General features: G+C 41.9%; 1 protein-coding gene across 1 annotated transcript in view; it reads left to right on the top strand.

Annotated features, from left to right (window-relative positions):
* Positions 1–27,583, top strand: part of dapk1 (death-associated protein kinase 1) — a 151,236-nt gene that overhangs the window by 120,069 nt on the left and 3,584 nt on the right. The window contains exons 20-25 of the mRNA XM_078396163.1: positions 1,802–2,024; positions 7,183–7,371; positions 7,777–7,974; positions 14,796–14,934; positions 15,297–15,417; positions 20,555–20,743. Of these exons, the coding sequence (XP_078252289.1) occupies positions 1,802–2,024; positions 7,183–7,371; positions 7,777–7,974; positions 14,796–14,934; positions 15,297–15,417; positions 20,555–20,743 (1,059 nt within the window). The remainder of the gene's footprint in view (positions 1–1,801; positions 2,025–7,182; positions 7,372–7,776; positions 7,975–14,795; positions 14,935–15,296; positions 15,418–20,554; positions 20,744–27,583) is intronic.

The following is a 27,583-nucleotide window of genomic DNA, read 5'->3' as shown; positions in this document are numbered from 1 at the left end:
TTAGGAGACTTTTGGATAGACATGTGGATATGCAAAGAATGGAGGGATATGAATTAATGGCAGGCAGATTAGAGTTGGTCTTGGCATTAGTTTGGCACGGACATTGTAGGCCAAGGGTTGTGTTCCTGTGCCATACTGTTCTATGTGCTGTGCTGTCACGTGTACCGTGAAAAATTGTTTTGCTGCCATCCCGACAAAAGCAACCCCTGCATAAAGTAAAAGAAACCCAATGTTGAATTACGTTCAACATTCGACAGAGAATGTGACAGAGAAAGTGCATTTTAAAAAGTGCAAGGGCCAGAACTAGATAGATTGGGAGATCGGACATTCATCCTAGTCTTATGATAGGTCTGTTCAAGAGACTTCTAACAACAGGGGAAGAATCTGTTTTTGAATGTGGAATTACATGCTTTCATGATTTTCTGCCTTCTCCATGACGTAAGAGGAAAGAAGAAAGAATGACCGGGGTACTGGGGTGCGAGTGGTCCTTGTTTATGTTGGCTGCTTTTCCGCGACAGGATAAAGGTAGATGGGGTCAATATGGGGAAGAGATTGGTTTGCATGATACACTGGGCTGTGTTCATAAGTTGAAATGTCTTGTGGTCTTGGGCAGAGCAGCTGCCATGCCAAACTGTGATGCATCCAAGTGGAATGTTATCTATGGTGTCTGAGTCAGTGGAGATATGCTAAATTTCCTTGGAATTCCGAGCAACGAGAGGTGTTGATGTGCTTTCTTGTGAATAGCATCAATGTGGTTGCACCAGGGCAAGTTGTTTTATATTTATTATGAGGCAATTTTTTTTCCTATTTTGTCTTTGGCTCACATTGCAGCTGGTTAAATCCATATTAGTCTATAGTATGAATTGCACCATACTAAAGAAAAGTACCTGCTTGGGCAATATTTTGTAATAGCTGAATGACCACTCAAAACAGTTCAGGTTATTCAAATGATTTTAAACAGTGGGTAGTGTGGTTCTGTAGTGTAGGCAGCTACTCCAGCCATTTTTCCACAGTAATGTCCCATAAATAGCCATTAGAAAATTTGGCCACTTAATTTGTTTCCAGGCATGAATGTTGGCCAAAGCACTAGCAGTTCTTCAAAATGGGTGTTGCGGAATATTTTACTTCACCTGCGCATGCAGGTGGGTCTTTGATTCTCTATTCTCTATACACCATACAGGAACTCCTGATTCATATCATCTTGCGTGAGAATCTCTTCCAGCAATTGGTATGCACTGGACAATAAATACTCAGATTTTTGATGCAAATCTGCCCACTTGTGGCCAGAAGAGAGAATGAACTCCCTCTAGTGGTAGAATTTATATAGGGTGCATTTGCATCAGGGAAGTGGAACACTGTTCCATCCACTACATATCATATATATATATACACAGCCGGAAACAGACCTTTTCGGCCCACCAAGTCCGTGCCGCCCAGCGATCCCCGTACATTAACACTATCCTACACCCACTAGGGACAATTTTTACATTTACATTTACCCAGCCAATTAACCTACATACCTGTACGTCTTTGGACGTATGATTTCATGATTTCAAAAAGCGTTTAACTCGTGGTCTATATTTGTATTTTGGAATTTTTTAGTTTGCTAGCTTTGATGTTTCTAACACCTCTTTGCTATTTCAACAGTGTTATTGACTTTCTTCAAATGATGCATACCAGAATCTAAAATGAACAGATGAGGCAGTTATTAAAATCTCTTTGTTGCAGTCTCTGATGTCTCTCTCCCATCCCTGTGAAGATTGCCAATGGATCTTTATTAATTGTGTTGCTTTTGCTCTAGGATGCACACAGAGGAATCTTCATTCAACAGTTGAGGCCTTCTCAGAATTCTCAAGTCCGAATAAAGCTGAAGCTGTTTGGACATTCAGGTTCAGGAAAATCAGCACTTGTAGAGTCTCTTAAATGTGGGCTTCTGCGAAGTTTCTTCAGGAGACGCAGACCAAGGCTATCGTCCACTAACTCAACTCGTTATCCTCCTTCCCCATCTTCATCAAAACCAACAGGTATCTTTAACCAACCTAAACCGTAATCTGAAGGTTGACATTACAACAACAATTTTCCCTGCAGTAAAGGCACAATCTGCCTCACTTTACCATTATCATTTTGAAATAATAACATTAAAGGAACTGCTTTGAAATTTATTATATGACAAGTCAAAAATGACTATTGATACAAGGAACTGTGATGTTGGTTTACCCCAAAAAAGACACAAATTGTTGGAGTAACTCAGCAGGTCCTTTAGCATCACTGGAGAACATGGATAAGTGATGCTTTGGGTTGGGACCCTTCTTCAGACAGATAATGAATATAGTCTTATTACAGTTTTTAATTCCTCTGATAATCCAAGGAAGACTGTTGTATTTTGTAGCTAAGCATTTAAGATTAGTGTCATGTAATGGTGCACTTGATGCTAATGGAACTTTCACATTTCGAATTTGTGAATTCATCCATATGGATTTAACCATTCAATTACCTTGTGTGGATTTTCTTGGTCTCCTCCATATTGCATGCGTGGTTTTGCATTTCATGGCCATCCATATTGTACACCTTACCCAGTATCTCAGGACGCACTCAATAAACAGGACAACGTACAAAGAAGAAATCCACTCAATGTTCATTGATGTGTCAGCTTTCCAGCAATTATATGTTACCCTCCAAGACCTAGTCAAGATCAACTACCTTAATGTGGCATTTTGTGTGAATGTTGGAAAAATATGGATTCGTCTGGCTCTGTAGATATTGCTTGCTTATAATTATGCAGAATACTATTTGACTCGCAGTTTGACACAGTTCAAAATTTGTAACTTTCTGCATTGTTTGAAACTAAAAATGTTTGAGGCAGTGAGGTATCCATTATTCTTGATGGGCATGAAGGCAGAGATAACTATAATTAACGCAAATTGATTTCAATCAGCATGATGGTGACTTGAAATTGTGCTCTGCACATTGTTTTTTAGTATAGCTGGTATTCTGTGCGATCTCACAAAAATAAGTGAGATTCGGTCATAAGCCCCTTTCGAAGTGGTTTATAATTGGACTTGGTATTTTAGTTTCTTAAGAAATATTCTTAAACTGCCATATGAAATAATTGTTCATTTATGTACAGCTATTTACAGATCTAACAGAAACTGGGGAGCATCAGGCTATTTAAAAAACAAATTCTGATTACACTCTCCAATACTTAAATTCTGCTTTTTTACAAATGTGTTTTTCCTGTTAATTCTTTCATTTTTCTCTTCCAAAGAAAATTCCTGATCTTTTTGGGGGGAAATGGATTTTGGTCTCTAGTCCCACTGGTTGCTCACTACGAGGTCACTTTCCACAAGCAAGGCTTATTGGTCAGTGATTATAACAGGTTCATTTGCAGCAGCAGGCTTCACAATCGGGCCCAAACATGTCCACTTGCATAGAGTTGCAGGAAAGGAAGAAAACAGTCATTTATTTTTGTCCTCTTGAGACATCAAAGCCATTTGTAACACGAACTTAAATTAACAAATTTGGCAGTGAACATTGAACTAAGAATCTTCATAGTTTTCTCTGTATAAACTCAAAGAGCCAACATGAGCAAAAGGGCTCTTGCTGCCTGCCCTGCTGAGTTACTCCAGCATTTTGTGTCTACCTTTGGCTCTTCAACTATCTTTTATCCAATACATCATGCCAATTTGCAGAAGGCAGGCATGATGAATTAATTGATGCAAATGCCGTATAACCAAGCACAATAGTTAAATCTGCTAAAAGATAGCAACCGATACAGTTGCCAGGCACTTGTTGTCAAACTTGTATTCTGAATTTCTTATCATAATTGAAGAGTTTGAAATCCATTAATAGAGATCGATTTAATGACTTAACTACTAGGGTCCACTCAGTCACCAGTCTCACTAAATGTAGTCAATCAAGACCCATTATGAAGTCATTATTGAGGCAGATATTTTCTTTTATCTTTTTTTCTCTTAATTTCATGTCTCAAAAACATACATTATTGAGTTCCTAAATATGCATCACTGCATTCTGACACTGGTATAATATAGTCAAATATACTGAAGTAAATGCCAAGAATCATCTTGGACAGTGGTGTCCTGGACTCACAAAGTGATCTGGTCAATATAGATATGTTCTGTGCTTACAGCATGAGCGACAGAATCACTTTTAAAAATAGGCAGTCCAAAATGGGTCTATTGTGGATAGGGTGAGCAGTTTTAAATACTTGGGAGTCCGCATCACAGAGGATCTGACGTGGGCAACGCACATTGCCGCACTGGTGGGTAAGGCTAAGCAGCGCCTTTACCACCTTAGACAACTGAGGAAATTCAGTGTGTCTCTGAGGATCCTTCATTGCTTCTACTCTGGGGCAGTAGAGAGCATCCTGTCCGGCAACATCACAGTCTGGTTTGGGAACAGCTCTGCCCAGGACAGGATGGCCCTGCAGAGAGTAGTGCGTTCGGCAGAACGCACCATGGGAACTACACTCGTCCCCCTGCAGGACCAATACATCAGGAGGTGCAGATCCAGAGCAAGCAAGATCATGAGGGACCCCTGCCACCCCAGTAACAGACTGTTCCAGATGCTACGATCAGGCAAACGCCTCCGCTGTCACGCTGCGAAAACGGAGAAGATGAGACGGAGCTTCTTCCCACAGGCCATCAGGACTGTCAACTTTTATAACCCCAGAGACTAAATTTTTGTCGACACTAATAGTAACTTATTAACTTTATTTATATGCTGTAACTGTAATTCTTTTTTGTGCACAACCCGCAGGCATTGCCACTTTCATTTCACTGCACATCGTGTATGTGTATGTGACAAATAAATTTGACTTGACTTGACTTGACTTGATGATAGCATGAATAAATTATTGTTTGTCATTTTGGGGCTTCATCATGGCTGAAATCCAATATTGCAAATGTAATTTTGGAACTGTGTGATTTGTCACACTTATTGCAGCCAAATCAGCCGTGTAAACTAGCAGGGTTGTTGTCTGCTTTCCAATATAAGTGACTCAGTTACATAAAACGTTATAAAATAATCAAGGCTTGTCCATGTGAGATGACATGTCCCCTATCCTTCATTTGCTCCCATCCCTTGTGTTTAAATTTAAGATCCTTATCCTTGATCATTAATCACACCCCTCCTTTTCTCTGTTCTACCTCTAAGGACTTCCTCCTTCTTCTAATCCTACCTCCCATCCTGAACAATCTAATTGTTCAATTCCAACTTGCTATTCATCCTGCCTATTCTCCCACACCCACCACCGCGTCAGCAATGGTCCTGGTGACTGAAACATTGCTTGTAAACCTCTAATTCTATCTCCAATTTCACTATATAAATGTCTTCCAAATTGTGGATAATTGCCTTTGACTGCAAGATGATTTAAGTCCTCAGGTTCCAAGGCAAGAGATTTGCGAATAAGAGAAGAACTTACATCATGCATAGGATGGTGAATCTGTGAAATTCACTGCCATGGAAGCTGTGAAGAGAAAGTCACTGAATATTTTTAAAGAAAGATAATATTAAAAGCATTAAGACATGTATGGAACGAGAATATAGTATTAAGATAGACTAGACCAAATGGACCCGTTGGGCCCAAACCTCTCCTGCATTAGTGCAGCACCTTCTCCTCCCCCTCTCCTCTTCCCCCCCTCCCCCTTCCCCCCCCCCCCCCCCCAACTCCCTCCACCCCTTCCCTCCCTCCCCAGCAGATAGATTTAAACTTTAAAATGTGAATAACTTGAAAAATATGACACCGATTTCAATTAAACATCTTCCATTAGCACCAAAGGGGCGACGGTGAGTAAGGTGGGCCTGAAATTGTGTACCGTTTTGCCTGTAGTTCAGGAACAAACAAACAAACTAGAGTTTTAGTATATAGATGACCAGCCATCTACTTGTTGAATGATGATGCAAGCTTGAAGGGTTAAATGGTCTACTATTCTTGTTCATTTTTAAAAGTGCAATTCACCAGCCCAGTATTTCCATCTTATTGTTTCTAGCTTAATCTGCATAAATATGTTCGTCAAAGTTGTTGTATTTTACCAAATAAATCATCAGTACCATGCTCAATTGTAGATTTAACCTATTGCTGCAACTACACTTTATAATGAGTTTTATAGTGAAATTAATATGCTGTCTTATTAAAGTGGAACTTGGGATTGTAGTTTAATTTAGAGACAGTGTGGAAACAGGCCCTTCGGACCACTAATTCCACACCAATCATCAATCACCTGCACATGAGTTCTAATTTATCTCAGTTTTTCATCCTACACACTAGGGACAATTCACAGAAGTTAATTAACCTACAAACTCACACGTCTTTGGAATGTGGGAGGAAATCAGAGCACCCGGAGGAAACCTGCACTATCACAGGGAGAACGTACAAATTCCATGCAGATAGCACCCACAGTCAGGATCGAACCCAGGTCCCTGGTGATGTAAGGCAGCAACTCTACCACTATGTCAGTGCCACCCCAGGCTTCATCAAGATACAACGTAGCTCAGGGAAAACGAGTCAGTTGGTTTAGATAGAGTAGTTGTCAATGTTGGTTGCAAGACAAGGAGACTACATTAGGTTGCCTTGGATGGGGTTTCAAGACCAAGACCTAATTACAAAAGTTCTTATGATAAAAGTATTAGAAATTGGAAACAATTGGAAAACATCTCACAGAACATAAGGTAATGTGCAAAGTACAACAAGAAAATGTTATTAAACCTCTTTGTTTCATCTTTTTCTGTTCAAATTCACGTGTAAATAGACTGGAAATAAAGGGCAAAAGAAGATAAAACAAGGAAACTCTAATGCAATTGCCTGCATATTCATCCTAATGCAATTGCCTGCAAAATAAAACAGAATGACTGACTTGATTTTTACATCAGAATGCGGAAAGAATTTTAAAAGATCCGTGGAAACAATTACCTAGTTATCTAATGCATTGGACAGAGTCAAGATGATTGTGATTCTCTGCATCAGATCTGGAATTAAAACCGGAAAAGCTGACAAAATGTGGCCACATCAAACAGTACTGTGTTCTGTTGTGCCCTGTAATCCAATTGCTAACCAATATCTCCTCCCTACTTTATTAATTTCAAACAAGCTTACATATTTTATTAGATAATAGTTCATCAGTTAAATATATAAACTACAGTATTTGATTGCCCTGTCTCTTTAAGTTTCAGTGAGTATTTCCAATCTGTACCCTGGCTGTGAGAACGTCAGTGTAAGGAGCCGAAGCATGATGTTTGAACCCAGCCTAACCAAAGGCGTGCTCCAAGCATTTGTTTCACCTTCGAACAATCTAAACTATGCAATTGATGACCAGAGCACTAAAGCAATCGACATTCAACATGCTAATGTTAATGGTAAGAAATATCTCCTTTAATACAGCAGAGAAAAATTTGGAACTACTGAGATGTAGCTGCAATGTGCTTACAATTGTGAATTCAAATGCATTTTCTGGAAACAGGGAATTGGCAGTGACGTTGGATAGCTGGCAAACTGCTTGATAGGAATAGGGTTAGATGAACTGTGTCAATAATCTAGTTAATTTTAATTTTCAGTAGCTGAATGGCTGGCATTTGAGCACCTCTGATACTTTCATAGTAATGTATAGATTTATTTGACTGTTGCTTAAATTGTTATCAATACTTTACTTAAACTGCGCAGCAGCTTTAAATATAATATATGCAACTGTTATTTTGTGTCCTAAGTTTTTAAAATATTATTGAGCCTCCCCATGTTATTGAAGCATTCATCTCTCTTTTTAGGTGTTGGTGATTTGAATATCTGGGAATTCTCTGGCAATCCCGCCTACTACTGCAGTTACGATTACTTTGCAGCAAATGACCCGACTGCTCTCCACTTGGTGCTTTTCAGTATAGAGGAACCTTATGAAATGCAATTGAACCAGGTGATGTTTTGGCTCAATTTCCTCAAAGCACTTATCCCAGTGGAAAACCCTATAGGTAAGATTCAATCCACGCACTATTTACTGAGCAGGCACATCTGCCGATTATTTGAATTTACAGAAGTCCAGAGGCACAGGGACTGGTACTCAGCTGTCACGCCAGCCAGCCATCGCTTCAGCCACTGATTGGGGGGCCAAGTTTCCACTCAGTTCAGTGCTTGAAAGCCATCAGATCTCAGTGAACCAGCCAGCATTCGCTGGTTCACTTGGATCTGATGGCTTTCAAGCAATTAACTGAGTGGGAACTCAGGCTCCTAATCAGTGGCTGAAGGAGGAAGATCTATCCTCTATAATATCTCTGATAAAAGCTTTTGTTTTATCTTCTCCGTATGTAATAGCTAATTATGCAGAGGAAGATGGGTTAAACTGTAGAGATATATCAAATGGTTAAAGACGTATCGGAACCCCGAGGGCAGATAATGCATATTCCCATGTGAACATTTGGGTTGGAAACCGACAGCAGAAACATTACACTCAGGAAAGACATCAAAGATTACTGAAGTTATGCAAGTGTGTGAGTAAGCTGTTGGACTTGTGCAGATTTAAAAAGCACCAAAGCCTGGTCCAAGGAACAAGCCTATTTGTCTAACAATTAAATGGTTCAAATGACTGCGAGGTGCAGATTGGAAACAAATGAAAGCTTTCAGAATATTTTTCTTGGCAGTTCTGAGTAAGACTTCCACAGGAATCTGTTATACCGTGGGAAGTTGTTTTTTTAAAGTATCAAAGCAATCTTTGGCATCAAAAACTTCCTCCTCCTTAAAACTGACATGCTCCAGACGATCATCATATCCCTCCCTAAACTCGCTATCCTCTGTATCCTTCTCCTTAGTAAATACAGATGAAAAGTATTCATTTACAAATAAGGAACTGCAGGTGCTGGTTTACAAAGTGCTGAAGTAATTCAACGGGTCAGGCAGCATCTCCGGATAACGTGAATAGGTGACGTTTTGGGTCAGAACCCATCTTCAGACTAATTATGGGGACGGGGAGGGGAAAGTGAGCTGGACAAGAGAAGGAGCAGGATGTAGCCTGGCAAATGATAGGTGGCTTTAGGTGAGGGGTATTTTTGATAGGGAGACAGTGTCTCCTTTTGCCTTCTCAGTTCTTACAAAGGGTCTTCAACCTGATAACTTTCTCTTTCTACAGATGCACCCTGATCTGAGTATCTGGTCCTCTAATTCTAGCTGATTATTGGGAGGTCTATAGTATATCACCAGCCAAGTGATCACCACTATACTATTCCTAACGTTCTACTTGTATGACCTCATGACATGATAATTTCTGTGTCATCGGGTCACACAGGTGGAAGAAAGTTGTACTGAAGGAGGAAGAGACAAAGCTGGAGGGATTTGTAAATGACAACAAACATTTTGAATGGTAGTCAGGTATTGAAAGTAGTGGAGGTAGTCCAGAATTGAGGGAGAATATATCTTGCCATGCACCAAGATGTTTGCGGTATAGTTTCAAATAAATTTTATGTAAGGCAAATTTCTAAGGAATCATTTGGAAGAAGAGAGCTGGGAGAACATTGATTTCACCAGCACTGGTGGTGGCAGCGTAGAGACAGACAATCTCACGAATGTGGAAATATCTGGTTTTTAATAATGGATTACAAATGGAATTGGATGGATAGAATAGGGAATCCACTGTATGTTGCAATTTGAATGATATCTTGTCAGTATGAATCATATTAAGTTGTAACTCGTGCAGGTGTGGCAGCTCAACAGAAGACAGCATTCCCACAGGCCTTTTCTAGAAGTGAAAAATGAGGGGAGAGGGAGAAACAATTTTAAATATCTGAAATATAAGCAGCCAAGTTGGAAACTACATTGGGATTGGTCCATCAAACTACTTCCTCCTGCAGGTGGCACCAAAGAGCCATTCAGGAAATCCATGTCCGAGCTGCTTGCAACTGTGGACCAAGTTCCAATTTTATTACCGATGGTTACAGATGGTTCACTTAACATTTATCTACCAATAAGGAAAAGCTCCGAGAACTTTCATGTCCAATTCTGCATAAAGCCATTGAATTTGAAATAGAACAAATTCCTGGCTAAGGGATGCAACTAAATTGCATGGGATTTAAAATATATATATATTTTGTGGTATGGGTGTAACTAGCAAGGCCAGCATTGGCCATACAGAGCTCGAGTAACACTACTGCTACACTATGTGTTCTAGTAAACATTGGTGGGTTGAAGGGCCTCATTCCATGCTATATCTTTCTATTGTCAAGTTGATATAAAGTTTTCAATTAAGATTGAGTGAAAATGCAATCATGTGTATTAATTATATCCTGTATTAGTACAGATATCTATGCTAGGTCGCTGTAAGTATCTAGAAATGTAATAAAGCTGTTCACTGCTCCTTTATGCATCACTGGTTTTAAGGATTTGGCCTTTGCTTTAATGTCAGAAAGTATTCTAACTAAGAAATTTTGAAACGGCCCAAGGATACTTGAGTCCTGGTTCCTATTATGTTTAAGCCTCCGTGAGAAACATTTTTTAAATGTTAAAAGCCAGTCACCAAAATGCTATTGCTGTTTAAGTATTGATTCAACTCCGTTAACAAGTGCAAGTAGCTTGTGACTGACTTGTCACTGAAAGCATGAACATCTAGTCAGCTGCTTCTATAAAAATCACTCAAAATTATAACTACTGCTTCTGTGTATATGCTGATGTCATAAACCAAACTCCCTGGACATCTCTGCAGTCTCTGAATTGGATGTCTGTCAAACCTGCACTTAACTCTCCGTGAACTTCATCTTTGAATTCCTCCACTCAGGTTTCAGTGTATGCTACATGACCAGAAAAACTCTAAACTAAATTACTGAGAGCATCCTCTGTGATTGTGACAACTAATCTATGCCTCTTTAATCCTTAATTATACATCTGCAGTTTTTACTGCTTCGTTCATATCAACCCAAGCACGGACAGAAAAATCTTCCTGCACCCACATTATTATCAGTTGTCCCCCAATGATCTATTCTGACTGCTTCCTATTCCTCAATTATTTGCTTCATTTCAAAATTATCTTCTGAAAACACTGCATGGATTGCCAGATAGATATTTATGACAGCCAGCATTATCTCAACGTGTTCTTGCTCCATCCTTTTCCTGTCACTAAATTTGCAGCTTGCCTGGCTCTTCCTCGCCAGAGGGGCACAATTTCCTCCAACTAAATTTAGCGAAAACTAAAATCACTGTCTTGCATCCTCGTCAGAATTATATATTTTTTCCCGTGGACTCCATTTCTCTTCCTGGTAATCGTTTGAAACTGGTCCAGGTTGTTTGCAATGTTGGTGTCATAGTTGCCACTAAGATGTGTTAAAATCAAATTACATCACTCTGTCTCCCACTTCCATCTCATGGTGTAGCCAGTTTTCCAGCACTTTTCCATTCCAAGTGATGCTGAAATCTTCATCCAGACTGTTCTATTCCCAGTATTTAACTATTTCAATTATGGCCACCCTCATTCATTGAAGTTATCACATACCCTTGTGAACATCAACATGTTGCTTCCTATGTACATAAGTACGATCCAAGTTCCATTTCCACCATACTTAACCACTGTTGAGTCTTGATTAAGCAGCACCTAATTTTAAATATTCTCGACTTTGTTTTTAAATTCTCCAAGGCCTGTGCCTTCTCCATCTTTGTTTCCACCTCCTACCTATAACCCTTTGAGGTAACGGTCTTCCTCCACATCTGATTTGTCTGAATGTAATTGTTCCACAATGGATGAAGGAGAGCCAGTGGATGTCGTGTATCTAGACTTTCAGAAAGCCTTTGATAAGGTCCCACACGGGAGATTGGTGAGCAAAATTAGAGCACATGGTATTGGGGGTAGGGTGTTGACGTGGATAGAGAATTGGTTGTCAGACAGGAAGCAAAGAGTAGGAGTAAACGGTTCCTTTTCAGAATGGCAGGCAGTGATGAGTGGAGTACCGCAAGGCTCGGTGTTGGGACCGCAACTGTTTACCATATATATTAATGATTTGGATGAAGGAATTAGAAGTAACACTAGCAAGTTTGTGGATGACACAAAGCTGGGTGGTAGTGTGAACTGCGAAGAGGATGTTAGGAGGTTGCAGGGTGACCTGGACAGGTTGAGTGAGTGGGCAGATGCGTGGCAGATGCAGTATAATAATATAGATAAATGTGAGGTTATCCACTTTTGCGGCAAAAACAAGGAGGCAGCTTATTATCTCAATGGCGTCAGGTTAGGTAAGGGGGAAGTGCAGGGAGACCTGGGTGTCCTTGTACACCATTCAATGAAAGTTGGCGTGCAGGTACAGCAGGCAGTGAAGAAAGCTAATGGCATGTTGACCTTCATAACGAGAGGAATTCAGTATAGGAGTAAAGAGGTTCTTCTGGTAAGACCACATCTGGAGTATTGTGTGCAGTTTTGGTCTCCTAATTTGGGGAAGGACATCCTTGTAATTGAGGCAGTGCAGCGTAGGTTCACGACATTGATCCCTGGGATGGCGGGACTGTCATATGAGGAAAGATTGAGACTAGGCTTGTATTCACTGGAGTTTAGGAGGATGAGAGGGGATCTTATAGAGACATAAAATTATAAAAGGACTGGACGAGCTAGATGCAGGAAAAATGTTCCCAATGTTGGGGGAGTCCAGAACCAGGGGCCACAGTTTTAGAATAAAGGGGAGGCCTTTTTCAATAGACAATAGACAATAGATGCAGGAGGAGGCCATTCGGCCCTTCGAGCCAGCACCGCCATTCAATGTGATCATGGCTGATCATTCTCAATCAGTACCCCATTCCTGCCTTCTCCCCATACCCCCTGACTCCACTATCCTTAAGAGATCTATCTAGCTCTCTCTTGAATGCATTCAGAGAATTGGCCTCCACTGCCTTCTGAGGCAGAGAATTCCACAGATTCACAACTCTCTGACTGAAAAAGTTTTTCCTCATCTCAGTTCTAAATGGCCTACCCCTTATTCTTAAACTGTGGCCCCTTGTTCTGGACTCCCCCAACATTGGGAACATGTTTCCTGCCTCTAACGTGTCCAACCCCTTAATAATCTTATACGTTTCAATAAGATCTCCTCTCATCCTTCTAAATTCCAGTGTATACAAGCCTAGTCGCTCCAGTCTTTCGCCAATCCGGGAATTAACCTAGTAAACCTACGCTGCACGCCCTCAATAGCAAGAATATCCTTCCTCAAATTTGGAGACCAAAACTGCACACAGTACTCCAGGTGCGGTCTCACTAGGGCCCTTTTCACCCAGAGAGTTGTGAATTTGTGGAATTCTCTGCCACAGAGGGCAGTGGAGGCTGAATCACTGGATGAAGGGGTAGGCCAATTAGAACGGAGATGAGGAAGAACTTTTTCAGTCAGAGAGTGGTGAAGGTGTGGAATTCTCTGCCTCAGAAGGCAGTGGAGGCCAGTTCGTTGGATGCTTTCAAGAGAGAGCTGGATAGAGCTCTTAAGGATAGCGGAGTGAGGGGGTATGGGGAGAAGGCAGGAACGGGGTACTGATTGAGAGTGATCAGCCATGATCGCATTGAATGGCGGTGCTGGCTCGAAGGGCTGAATGGCCTACTCCTGCACCTATTGTCTATTGTCTATTGAATTTAAGAGAGAGTTAGATAGAGCTCTGGGGGCTAATGGAATCAAGGGATATGGGGAGAAGTTGGGCACAGTTTACTGATGATCACAATGAATGATGGTGCTGGCTCGAAGGGCCGAATGGCCCCCTGCACCTATTTTCTATGTTAATTTGCAGCTCCTCAGAGTCTCCAATTACTTTCTCATATTTCTCACCTGTCAATATCTTTTCTCTTCCATTCGGTGCTTGGGTCACAACTGCTCACAATCTTCATTGACAATCTTCATTGACAGTATGGCCGAAGGGGCCAGACGTAATTTCTAAATTTGCCGCTGACACAATACTTAGTGCGAATGTGATTAACAATGAGGAGACATTAAGACCTCGAGGATATACAAATATATGGCAGATGGATAATAATTTGGAAATGTAAAGTTATCCATTGGGAGAGAAAATAGAAATGTTGAGTATTTGTCAAATGGTGAGTGATTGGGAAGTGTTCAGAGATTAGAGCGTCTTTGTACACAGGTTGTTAAAAGCATGTGTACCTTGCGCTTAGAAAGGCATCACCAAGAGAGAATTTGAGTACAAGAGTAATGATGTCTTCCCAAAACAATAAAGACCCTTGGAGTATTGTGTACAATTTTGATCTCCTTGCCCAAAAAATGGATATAGTTGTTCTTGCGAAGGGCAACAACAATTAACTGGAGTGTTTTTTTAGGATAGAAGGTCTTTTCTACAAGGGGAGATTGAGAAGGTAGTTGCCCTTCCAAGAAGTCTAGAAGGAGAAGTCACGTTCTCAAAAAAGGAGATGGGTCATTTATGACTGAACTAAAGGGACATTTATTCACTCAAGGAGTCGTGAAATCTATTGAGTTCTCAGGAAGCTTTGTCGTTAACTCATTATTCTTGATTTTGAGGGTGTCATGAGAAATGGGATTAATACAGAAAGTGGAATTGAGGTTAAAAAACACCAATTATCTTATTAGAGGGCAAAATGGATGCAGGGAATAAATAGACTCCAACTTCTGTTTTCTGTGAAGCCATGCTTTAAAATTTTAAGTTCATATCTCAATTTAAATTTAGTTTCCAGTTGGGAATTATAGTCCTACATTATAGCTGAAGAAATGAATTATAGCCAACACTCCGAACATTAAATGAATGGATACTCTATTCATATCAAAATAATGATCAATCAATAATGATCAATGACTGTAGTGAAAATAAATTATTTTCTTTACAGCTTTTGGTGGGAAGCTGAAAAATGCTTTGCAGATTGTCCTTGTTGCCACACATGCAGACATTGTAAACTGTCCTCGTTCATTTGGAGGGGAATTTGTTTATGACAAAGGTCTATCACTTCTAAAGGAATTGAAAAGCAGGTACGTTGCCAAAATGTTTTCAGCGCATTAATATTCCTCTCACTTCCACCATTTGGCTCTATGGCACCGTTTGAACAAATATTCACAAAGATTTCTCCTAATGGTTTGGTCCTGATAAATCACAGCTCAAAAAAATAATTGTTCATTTGTGTTATTGTTGATTGTAAACTCTTTTCGCTCAAACACCTTAAGTTTGCCTCTGCCCAGCTATAAAATATTTGTTATCATTTTCCTAGATATGAGAGAGGATCTTATTTATACTTTCATTGCCAACAGTACGGGGTATGTTTCTAAAACATTTGTTAAATTATATTCCATAGGGCAGATTTTAAAAATTCTATAATTACCTTTTTGCATCTCAGATTTGGAAACGATATGCAAATATCTGATCGACTATTTGTTCTTGATGCTGGTGCTTCTGGATCTAAAGACATGAAGCTGCTGCGAAATCACCTGCTAGAATTGAGGAATAGGATCCTTTCTGTAAGTATCCTCCACCATATGGTATAAATAAATTGGTCAATCGAGGAAAAGTTTTAACGTAACCAAGGAAGAAATTCAGTGTCATGATACGCCTTGGGTAGTTTAGTTTTCTAGTATATAACCCTTATCTTTCTTGGTCCTATGAAAAGTAAGCCAAACAATTATGGTTAACTCATGCACAATTATACCTTTAGATTCAGTGTCTCACTTAAGTCTGCATTTTTTTCCCTTTCCAAAGGGTGCTGATTCCTGCTTTGTGCAATTTTCATTGTGCACAAGTGCTAGTGTAGAGTTAGCTGGACTTCAAGACTGGCACGTGGGTTCAGTGCCCTTGAGATAGGGAAGGGAAGTATTAGTCAGAGTTGCAGTTCATCATGTGTTGAGCATGAGCACTTAACAAAGTATATGTGTCATGATTCTACTTAATGTGATGCAATCAGTTAGCCGGCTGTGCCCAGTTTATTCACAAAGATCAGCAACTTTTGAGAATTGTTGTCAGGAATTCTCCATGCCTGTACAGCATGTGTGAGGAAGCAATTTGACTTTTGCAGCACATTCAAACCAAAACGCCTATCCTGTTCCAACATGTGATTTGTTTCTGAAATTCTCCAGCGTGATTAATTAGACAACATAGAACAGTGCAGGTACAGGCCCTTTGGCCATGATTTCTGCACCTTCGCCTATCTAAAAACCTCTTTAATGCCACTATTATATCTGCTTGGCAATGCATTCTTTCTTGGCTGTCGCATCAATGTGGTTGGTTCATAACAGATCATTGGTAATAATGCCAAAGAACCTGAAGCTCTCAACCATTTCCACTTCCATATCATTGCTTGATCAATATATAGAAGGACCTAATAGAGAGAGCATAACACTGGAGCTCCCCATAAGGGAACAAGATAGGTCAAGTGACTGAAGTGTTAGTGGGGGAGCACTTTAGGACCAGTGACCATAATTCTGTTAGTTTTTTAAAGTTGTTTTGGCGAAGGATAGGATTGGACAACAAGTTACGGTCCTGAATTTGGGTAAGACTGATTTTAGAGGCATGAGGCAGGAACTTGCACAGGTCTATTGGGAGAATCTGTTTGCGGTTAAGGAGACAGCTGGCAAATGGGAGGCTTTCAAAAGTAAGATAGCAAGAGTACAGGGGCAGCAAGTTCCTATCGGGGTGAAAAGCAAGGCTGACAAGTTTAGGTAACCCTGGTTGATGAGCTATTGATGCTCTGGTCAGGAAAAAAAAGGGACATCAGATTTAGGCAGTTGGAATTGAAAGAATCCCTCTGAGGCCAAGAGGTGTATGGGGACACTTAAGAAGACAATCAGGAGAGCAAAAAGAGGACATGGAGCTGGTAGGAAAAGTAAAAGAAAATCCTAAGCGATTCTCAGGGTATATTCAGATTAAAAGGATGGCTAAGGAAATAATAGCTCCCCAGAAAAATCAGCATGACCATCTGTATGAACAGGCACGAGGTGGTGGAGACATAAATGAATGCTTCTGTTTTTACTGAGAAGGTCATGGAAACTAAGGAATTGAGGCACAGGAGTTGTGATGTCTTCATCATGGGAATGAGAGAAGCAGTCAAGTGTTTTATTGTCATGTCCCAGATAGAACAATGAAATTCTTACTTGCTGCAGCACAACAGAATATGTGAACATTGTACACTATTGTGGCGGCTCCCAAGGGTCGGGCCATACTACTACCGACCCCTCGGCACGGGAATGGACCAGTCCCGGGAGGCGGTCCTGGACTCAGGTATATAAGGACAAGGTTTGGGCGCCAAGCCATTCCGGCAGACTAGACCCGTCTGAGACCCACGATACAATAAAATATACCTTCCCGAAATACCTGGCTCCTTGCCTTTATCGACGCGCTACATTGGTGACCCCGACGTGATGAACACGCACCCTTCTGATCTGGCGGGCAAGCGTAAGACCGTCGTGTGGACCGACGAGGCCGTAACAGCCTTTGACGGCGCGAAGGAGGCCCTGGCTCGGGCTGTGCTGCTTGTTCACCCACGGGAGGATGCCCCGACAGCCCTTACGGTGGACGCCTCAGAGTTGGCGGTTGGTGCCGTACTGGAGCAACTCACGGACGGGGGTTGGCGCCCCCTGGCCTTCTTCAGCCGGCACCTCGACAACGCCCAGAAGAAGTACAGCGCTTTCGACCGCGAGCTCCTCGCCCTGTACCTGGCCGTTCGTCACTTCCGCTATTTTCTGGAGGGCCGCCCGTTCACCGCTTACACGGACCACAAGCCGCTCACTTTCGCCCTGGCAAAGGTCTCCGACCCATGGTCCGCCCGACAGCAGCGCCAGTTGGCCTACATATCAGAATTCACCACCTCCATCCGCTTTATCGAGGGGAAGGAAAACCGGGTGGCCGACGCATTGTCTCGCCCCGCCATCAATGCCGTGTTAGAAGTGGCACCCGGCATTGATTATTCTGCCCTGGCGGAGGCCCAACTAACGGACGGGGAGATGCCCGCCTACCGGACTGCCATCTCTGGCCTCCACCTTGAGGATGTTCCCCTCGGCCCCGGAGCGACGACGATACTTTGCGATGTGTCGGCAGGTCAGCCGCGCCCCATCGTCCCGGCCGCGTGGCGCAGGAGGGTGTTCGACGTGGTCCACGGGCTGGCTCACCCATCCATCCGGGCAACGATCTCATTGGTAGCTGCGCGGTTCATGTGGCATGGTCTGCGCAAGCAGGTTGGCCAATGGGCCCGCACCTGCATTCCGTGCCAGACGTCAAAAATTCAACGCCACGTCCGGGCGCCACTCCAAGGGATCGGTCTACCCTGCCGCCGTTTCGACCACCTGCACGTGGACATTGTGGGCCCGCTCCCGCCGTCCCGGGGCATCACCCACCTCTTCACGGTGGTGGACCGCTTCACGCGGTGGCCGGAGGCCATACCACTGGCTGATACGTCTACAGCCACATGCGCTCGTGCGTTGGCCGCGCACTGGATTGCTCGCTTTGGTGTGCCGGTGGTCATCTCATCGGACCGGGGGCCACAGTTCACCTCCGAGCTGTGGTCGGCCATGGCCCACCTGTTGGGCGTGCGGCTGCACCACACCACGGCCTATCACCCGCAGGCAAACGGCTTGGTGGAGAGGTTCCACCGGCAGCTGAAGGCAGCGCTGAAGGCGCGACTCGCCGGCCCCGACTGGATGGACGAGCTACCATGGGTTTTGCTGGGCATCCGGACTGCCCCCAAGGAAGACCTGGCTTCATCCTCAGCGGAGCTCGTATACGGGTCACCGCTCACGGTGCCCGGGGAGTTCGTGCCCTCGTTGCCGGGGCGAGAGGAACCGCCCTCATCCACCCTACATCGCCTCCGAGAGCGAGTTGGCAAGCTCGCACCCGTGCCGACGTCCCGCCATGGGACATTCCGCCCTTACGTGCCATCGGCCCTCCAGGACTGCGCCTTTGTGTTCCTGCGCCGTGACGCCCACCAGGCGCCACTCCAGAGGCCGTATGAAGGCCCGTACCGGGTGCTGGAGCACGGACAGACAACCTTTGTTTTGGACATGGGGGGCCGGCTGGAGGCCGTGTCAATTGACCGCCTGAAGCCGGCCCATTTAGACATCGACCAACCGGTGCGGGTGGCCCAGCCTCGGCCACGAGGTCGCCCCCCTTTGCGGGTCCCACCGCCTGTCCCTCCAACTGTGCCTCCGCCGGCCCCTCTGTCGACCGATTACCGTACGCGGTCCGGTCGGGTTGTGCGACCACCAGTGCGTTTCGTGCCTCCGGATCTGGGGGGGGGTACTGTGGCGGCTCCCAAGGGTCGGGCCATACTACTACCGACCCCTCGGCACGGGAATGGACCAGTCCCGGGAGGCGGTCCTGGACTCAGGTATATAAGGACAAGGTTTGGGCGCCAAGCCATTCCGGCAGACTAGACCCGTCTGAGACCCACGATACAATAAAATATACCTTCCCGAAGTACCTGGCTCCTTGCCTTTATCGACGCGCTACACTATAAACAAAATATGACAAACGAAAGAGAGAAAAAAAAGTTCAGTGTATATACAGTAGATACACATACAAGTACACACACATATACACCGATCAACCAAAACATTATGACCACTGACAGGTGAAGTGGATAACATTGGTTATCTTAAACATAGAAAATGGGTGCAGGAGGAAGCCATTTAGCCCTTCGAGCCAGCACCGCCATTCATTGTGATCATGGCTGATCATCTACAATCAGTAACCTGTGCCTGCCTTCTCCCCATATCCCTTGATTCCACCAGCCCCTAGAGCTCTTGTTACCATGGCACCTGTCAACGGGTGGGATATATTAAGCAGCAAGTGAACAGTCAGTTCTTGAAGTTGATGGGTTGGATGCAGGAGAAATGGGCAGGAGTAAAGACCTGAGTGATTTTGACAAGAACCAAATTATAATGGCCAGATGACTGGGTCAGAACGTCTTTGAAACGGCAAGGCTTGTGGGGTGCTCCCGGTCAGCAGTGGTGAGTACCTACCTAGAGTCGGCGCTGTTTTGGCAGCACACGGAGGACCACAGAATTCAGTGTTCATACCATTGGGCTGTAAGCTACATAAATAGAATATGAAGTGATGTTTCTCCAATTTGCCTGTGGCCTCAATCAAGCAATGGAGAAGGCAAGGACAGAAGTATGGAAATGAGAAGGGGAGTTAAAATAGTGAGCAAACAGGAGATCCAGCAGACCTTGGCGAACAGAGTACAAGTGTTTGGCGAAACGCTCGCCTAATTTGTGCTCAGTCTCACCATTGTAAAGAAGCCCACATGCAGTAAGGGATTAAAAAAATAAATTTTCAGCTGCTAAATGTTTTTTGCTGAGAAAGTACAAGCGATGGCAGCATGTGATACCAGATGGAACACTAATGCAATGCCACATGGACTAAATGTGAGTGAATACGCTGCCTACATTCTCCATGGTCCAAATCAAAGCATTAAGTGGTGGCTCAATACAAGCTACCACCTCCAAACGAGGGGGCTGAAAAACCGTATGGTTTACATTGATATCTGTTTGCATTTAGGTAGAAGTTGAAATATGGGTAAAATTACGATATTCATTTTGAAATTTGCTTAAATGTTCTATAATGCTAGTAAACATTAATAAGACACTGTGTATTGAACCTTTCTTTTAGGATTGTCTGCCCATGACATTCCTTTGTGAGAAAATCATCTCTACTCTTCCTTCTTGGAGGAAGCAAAATGGGCCGAACCAATTTATGTCATGGCAACAATTTGTATACGATGTTCAGGACCAAATTAATCCTTTAGTCAGTGAAGAGGATCTGAGGGAGATCGCCCAACAGCTGCACAGTTTGGGAGAAGTAAGTGTGTCCTGCTTATAGTTGTGTCAAGTCCAGAAACTGCCAACGTTATGGTTTATTAACGGTTTGAAAATGGCTTGTACTGAATAAACTTACCTTTCCCATCATTGCAAACAAAATTGACCATGTGATAGCCATTTATTGTATGAACTACCTGTGAAATTAAATCTAAGAAAGTGGTTCATGTTGCCATTTTAAATGAATTTAACTATAATCTTTGTGTAGGACAAAATAACAAATTGCTGGTTCATATGAAGAAAGACTGGATAGACTCGGCTTGTACTTGCTGGAATTTAGAAGATTGATGGGGATCTTATAGAAACTTACAAAATTCTTAAGGGGTTGGACAGGCTAGATGCAGAAAGATTGTTCCCGATGTTGGGGAAGTCCAGAACAAGGGGTCACAGTTTAAGGATAAGGGGGAAGTCTTTTAGGGCCGAGATGAGAAAGGTTTTTTTCACACAAAGAGTGGTGAATCTGTGGAATTCTCTGCCACAGAAGGTAGTTGAGGCCAGTTCATTGGCTATATTTAAGAGGGAGTTAGATGTGGCCCTTGTGGCTAAAGGGATCAGGGGGTATGGAGAGAAGGCAGGTACAGGATACTGAGTTGGATGATCAGCCATGATCATATTGAATGATCAGGCTCGAAGGGCCGAATGGCCTACTCCTGCACCTATTTTCTATGTTTCTATTATCAGGTAAAACAAAAGCATATCTATTATTGCTTGTTCCTTCTCTATACGGGTGAAGCATGTGGATCAGCTACAAAAAAATTTGTAGGGCAGAAATGCACTCTCTTTCTGACATGTCATTCCACCATATAAAAATTGAATTCCTCGAGTAGTGGCACAATTTTCTCCATCTCTCTTTTAGAAGGTGTGAATCAGTTCTGATTTGCATGGACTGATCTTCACTATACACAGTGGTCCACTTGAAGCCACATAAACCAGCCTCCTGTTTCCCACTTGACTGGTTAGCACACAACAAAAGCTTTTCACTGTACCTCGGTACACGTGACAATAAACTCAACTCACACTCTACTCAACACTGGTGTGGGCAGATATGGGACCCAGTCTGTCTATATTCCATCAGAGAAATTCTCTGTACCGTGACATCCCTTTCAAGCAATGTCTCTGATGAATGTACTGATCCTCTCTCGTGGCCGGAATGTTATTCACCTCATACTGGAATAATGGGAGATCCTTCTTACTCGTGTACTGAATGTCATGAGTCGCACAACTGTTTCTTGATAACTAAACCCAGATTAGGTTCTTCAGCATAAGTGCATTTGGATTCCCAGGATTGTAAACCAGACTAATTATAATTAATCCAGCCAGGACTTTGTCTCTCCACTCAAGGTTTTGTCTTATTTGGCCAAACAACCACCTCTCATGAACATGACAGGTGCTGGGTCTTTTGCTTGGGTCAATCCGCATGTCACAATTTGATTAGGCGATTATGCTCAAATAGCTCTCAATCATTCTTAATCAATTTGGACCCACATTTTACCAACAACGCACCTTTCCAGGTTAAATCTACAATTTTGGGGTGGGTGGGTGGGCACAGGAAAGAGAGAGGAGGTTGGGGGTATTACTTAAAATTGGAGAATTCGCTGTTCATACTATTGGATTATAAGCTACCCAAGCGGAAATTGGTACCGTTCCTCTAGTTGAGTGTGACCTCGCCCAGGTTAGAATTGGAATGAGAAGTTGAGTTAGCAACCGAGAGATCCAGCAGGCCTTGGCGAGCCGAGAACAAGTGTTTGGTGAAATGATCTCTTTGTCTACACTTGGTCTTGCTGATGTAAAAGGGGCCACAAAGGGAGCACCGAATGCAGATGAGGGCTGAAGAGAAGCATGTACACCTCTGTCTCATCTGGAAGGGCGGCTGGAGTTCTGGGATTGAGGTATATATCTTCTATATACCTCTCCTGCATTGTTGCATCTCCTGCGGAGGCATTTTTCTTGAATCTTTATGTGAGTGGCAGTGGCTGAAGCAGTGTGATGGGTCTGCTTCTGTCAATTTGTGTGTCTCCAGTCCTAGTCCACGAGTTCCTCCTCTTGGGAGGAGCAATCTCAGCATTTCTCCAGGCCAATGCCAGCAGAAACGTGACACTTCCATCAGCCTTCTCAAAACAAGTTGTAAAACAATATGGAATACCCCATGCTCCCTCTTTGCTTCATGATTTATGAGCAGCGCTTCCGTAGTCAAAGTCTGTCCTGTCATCAGTCTGTAGAGTGTAAATCTGAGTATCTAACTAGTTTGTTTTAAAATCAGCCTCCCCATGGGCTTTGCAATCAAACCTGATGATTTAAGCATTGTTTTCCTCTTTCCTGTCACATTAACCATTTCACAATATGTTATTGCTAAGTAACCATACAGGTTCTGAGAACCGTTCCTCAGTACAAGCTTATTGCAGAAATAGAATCAAGCAATGTTTAAATGTATAATCAAAATAAACAATAAAACAATAAAACCATTCCTTTCAATTTAGACTGGATCTAATTAAAACTATTCTTACTTTAACCAAGTAAAAACAAATTTTAACAGCTTGATTAGCCTGAAAAAGTCACCATAATTGAATTTTGACTTCAAGGCCACATTTTATCTCTCATTCCTTACAACGTTTAAAACTTCACTGGTTTTAAAAAAGCATGCTGAAGTCTGCAATTGAAATTTGAACCCTCCACCTTTAAGTTCAAAATTCCTGCCCCACCCTCAGAGTTCCTCCAGCACTTTGTGTTTTGCACAAGATTCTAGCATCTGTAATTGCTTGTGTCTTAATCCAAGGGACTGCCGATAAAGGAAACATGTACAGCAAAAGTGGAATGCATCTTTGCTGATAAAAAAATTCTAGTTAGTAATACTTCATTGTACAGGGGGAACATCAATGAACTAGTCTGTTAAATATGTAGGACACAGCTGTGGAGGGAAATTGAGATAATTGTGTCACTTTTATGAGCTGAGGAATTAAGTGTCACAACCATTGACACTCAGCAGCAATCAGTATCCAGACAATGGAGTGTACATGTAATCCTGTTTCCTCTTGTTTAAAGGAAAATTATGTTATTGAAGTAGTTCTGCCGTTAATTAATTTATCTTTATTCAATCTCTGATAAACACATTGTGTTTTAAGGGCATCTGGCAACACATCAATCATGTGCTTGTGACCATTATAAATTACAAAAGCAAAATGATAACAAACTCTTAATTGATTGGGAGCAGAATGGATAAACTTGATTAGAATTGTTTATGTAACGCATAAACACCAATACAGTTTGACTGCTCCATTGACAAGTTTGTGCATTTAAAAGTTAAAGTAAAATCTAGTTCCATATTATCCTATGTCAGAAAACTAGTTTTACAGTAAAATATTGTTGTCAGAGAGGAGTTCAACACTGGTTTGTTAGGTCACTTTTGAAAGGGTCAAACACTGAAACATTAGAAGCATTTTGAATTGCTATTACTCACCCGTTTACTGATGGCACTTTATAAATTTAAATTAATTTGGAAACCTCCAGGAACCCAAATATTTAAATCATCATCGGTTTATGCTGCATATGTGTTGAAATACAAACAGGTTTCTTGCTGCACACATGCAGGCTACAGCATACCCTTGTTATGACTTACAAATACAATAGAATGAAAAGATGGGGCAAAGGATAATGGATTTAAGAATTATTTGTAGCTGGATCACGACTTTGCAGTGGCCCCTGTTGTACTTACAGAAACATTTTAACTACTGGAAATGCACACAAAAAATGTGGTAAGGAATAACAAATTGCCATCAAACATTTGTTGCCAATGATTACACCAAGATAAATGGGAGGTTGCAGCTCCCCTGCTTTCTCAAGCCAACCTAATATGTCTTTGTTAATGTAAAACTGCAATATATTGAACAGTCATTATTTTAACAATTTATCCTTTTTTAAATTTGGGTTTCATTGGCAGCTCCAGCATTTGTTGCCCATTAGAAGACTGTGAGCCACTTTGTTACACGGCTGTAGTCCCTCTGGGAAAAGTACTCCCACAATGCTATTAGATCGGGAACTACCTGAAATGTTGACTGTTTCTCTCTCCACAGATGCTGCCTAACCTGCCAACATTTTCTGTTTTTTAAGATTTATAGCATTACTAGGATCGGTAATACTCTGTCTACAGTGGCATACTGTCTAAAACCTAGTGTGACCCCCTCTTATAACACAGGACTAATGAGGACAGAATAGAATTGTGTCGACGCAAAATGCTTGAGTAACTCAGCGCGACAGGCAGCATCTCTGGAGAGAAGGGAAGGGTGACGTTTCGGGTCGAGACCCTTCTTCAGACTGAAGTGTGTGCTTGATTCCACCATCTGGCAGGAGTTAGTAATATGCATGGTGTTATTCTCTATCTATTGATGTAAATTGTTACTCAGTGATGGTAGTGGTTGGCAAGTTTATCAGTAAAGTTATCAGTTCTTTCAATAGGGAAGATAATTGTAGATGAACAATTCATAATTTAACACTAGGCATAGTCTTTTGCAATCATTCAAGTTAAATAAGGGCATTTACATTTGTCATTACAAATATCTCCATAAACATGATATCAAATTCTGGGGAAGAAGTGACTCATTTGTATAGTTGAGTTCATCCAAATCCTGACTCCAGTGGAAAATGAACTGTCACACAACAAAGTGTCAATTCAGGCCACACTGAAATTCTCCGCTTAGAAACCGAAGATGTGTATACAATCTGGGTTTTCACTTGAGTAGATTATTAGGATGATGCTGTGATTTCAGATATTGATTTTCAGGAGATACATTAAACTAAAGGTTATATCTGTGTATAAATCCCAGTCCTATGGTCAACATTTGTGCCTCAACCAACACAAACAAATGTTTATGCATGGAATTTTTGAATGGCTGCTGTGTTTTCATTCATTGTAATAGTAACTACATTTCAAACATGAAGATTATTGATTCATCTTAAGGTTGTGCAAGTTGCTATATAGCTGCAGTCCATTTTCTTTCTGTAACTAGTGGCTTCTGCCTCCATCTAAGGTATTTTTTGAAAAACTGTTGACCTAGCAACAGAACGCCACACAGACCAACAAGTTGTAAACCAGCATCTGCAGTTCCATCTGTTGCATTTGTCTTCAGATCTAGCATCCTGACTCTTAATCATTTAACAAACTGCCTCTGAATCCAAAGAATAACGGCACAGAAGTAAATTTAATCCTGGGACTCTACATAATCTTTTCAGTTTTAAGGGTATCAATGAGATGTCTCGCCAGTAATAAAATTCATCCATCCATTTTGCATATGTAAAATTTGCAGACACAGACAAAGTTGTGTGATGTTTTCACTGTTGTGAACAAAAGGTTCTTGGTTATGTATCTATCTTCCTGTTTTGTGCTGTTAAATAAAACAGTTAAATTGAATATTGTACTTCGTGGGTGTGACCCAAATAATAAACCGCAACTACTTAGAAATGTCATGAATTTACTTTGATAAATTGCAGCTGTTTGAGTTTGCAGGTGTATCGTGTGATACTTGGCTCGCACTGTGAGGTTCTGGAGATATTTTAGTGACAAATCAGACTTTCAAGTCTCAGTTATAACATTTGCACTTGCAAGGGACCATTAGGCAAGTTGATGCACAAATATTTGGAATCGGGGTGTGAGGAAATAAATTTGCAGCCAGCATTGAAAACAAGACCACAATATGATGGTACCTTGCATCCTTCCAAGGACCATCAAGTTTTATTTCTGATTTCTTTCCAGATTTGACAGTAACTTTTTAATGCCCAGTTATCTTCTCCAGGTCATTGATTTAAAAACTGAGAGGGGTGTAAGCAAGAATGCTGATTTGTTATTACACTTCTCAGTCAAAGTCTAACTCAAAGTATGGCCTTTTATTCTATCTGACAGTGATCTAATTAAATCCACTTCTGTAGAAAGAATTCCAAATAGTTGAAGAGGCGTAATCAAGTCAAATAGACATTCAGCAACCTATGTGGTAGTAATTCACAAAAGGAATGTTTTTCTGATATTTGAGGCAGACACACATAACATGTATCTAACTGCTATACCTCAGTGCATGTTCACCTCAATGTAGTCTACTGGGTGGACATTTTGCAAGGGTCTACCGATTCTTGCATCTTGTGAAATGGAATCAGTTCATTTCAAAGTCTCTCTGAAACAATAATTGAATTAATGGCATGAAACAGGAAGGAAAAGGAATGGAGTAATTTGGGAAAACTACAATTGCCAGGATAGTGGTGCGAGCAAATTGTTGGAGCTGTGGACTAACAGGATGTCTTCATTGGTTGGTAAAAGAAGTGGCTAGTGATACAGCTAATGCAATGATTTTTAATTTCCAAAATTCCCCACATTCAGGGATGGTTTCATTAGATTAGAAAATAGCAATGGTAACTCTTTTATTCAAAAAGAGCAGATAGCAGGAAATAACAGGTCAGTTTGATTTAATTTCTGTCAGAGGCTAAGTATGCAAAGCTATTATAAAAGACATTGTAGCCTGGCACTTTTTTTTAAACGCAAGGTTATCAGGAAAAGTCAGCATGCATTTTATCCTTCTGTGCAGGAGTATGAGGGGTTATCATACAGTCTTATAGGGATGTATAAGATCATGAGGCGAATAGATAAGATGAATGCAGGGAGTCTTTTATCCAAAGTAGGGGAATCAAGAACCAGAGAACACAGGTTTATGGTGAGGGAAAAGAGGGGCGACTTTATCTCACATGGAACGAGCTGCGAGAGAAGGCAGTTGAGGCAAGTACTTTAACAGCATTTAAAAGACATTTCCACAGGTGCATGGATATGAAAGGTTTAGAGGATATGAGC

Source organism: Rhinoraja longicauda, chromosome 3, assembly GCF_053455715.1.
Source record: "Rhinoraja longicauda isolate Sanriku21f chromosome 3, sRhiLon1.1, whole genome shotgun sequence".
Lineage (NCBI taxonomy): Eukaryota > Metazoa > Chordata > Chondrichthyes > Rajiformes > Arhynchobatidae > Rhinoraja > Rhinoraja longicauda.
The sequence above is the reverse complement of the archived record's forward strand: the minus strand, read 5'-3'. Positions and strand labels throughout refer to the sequence as shown.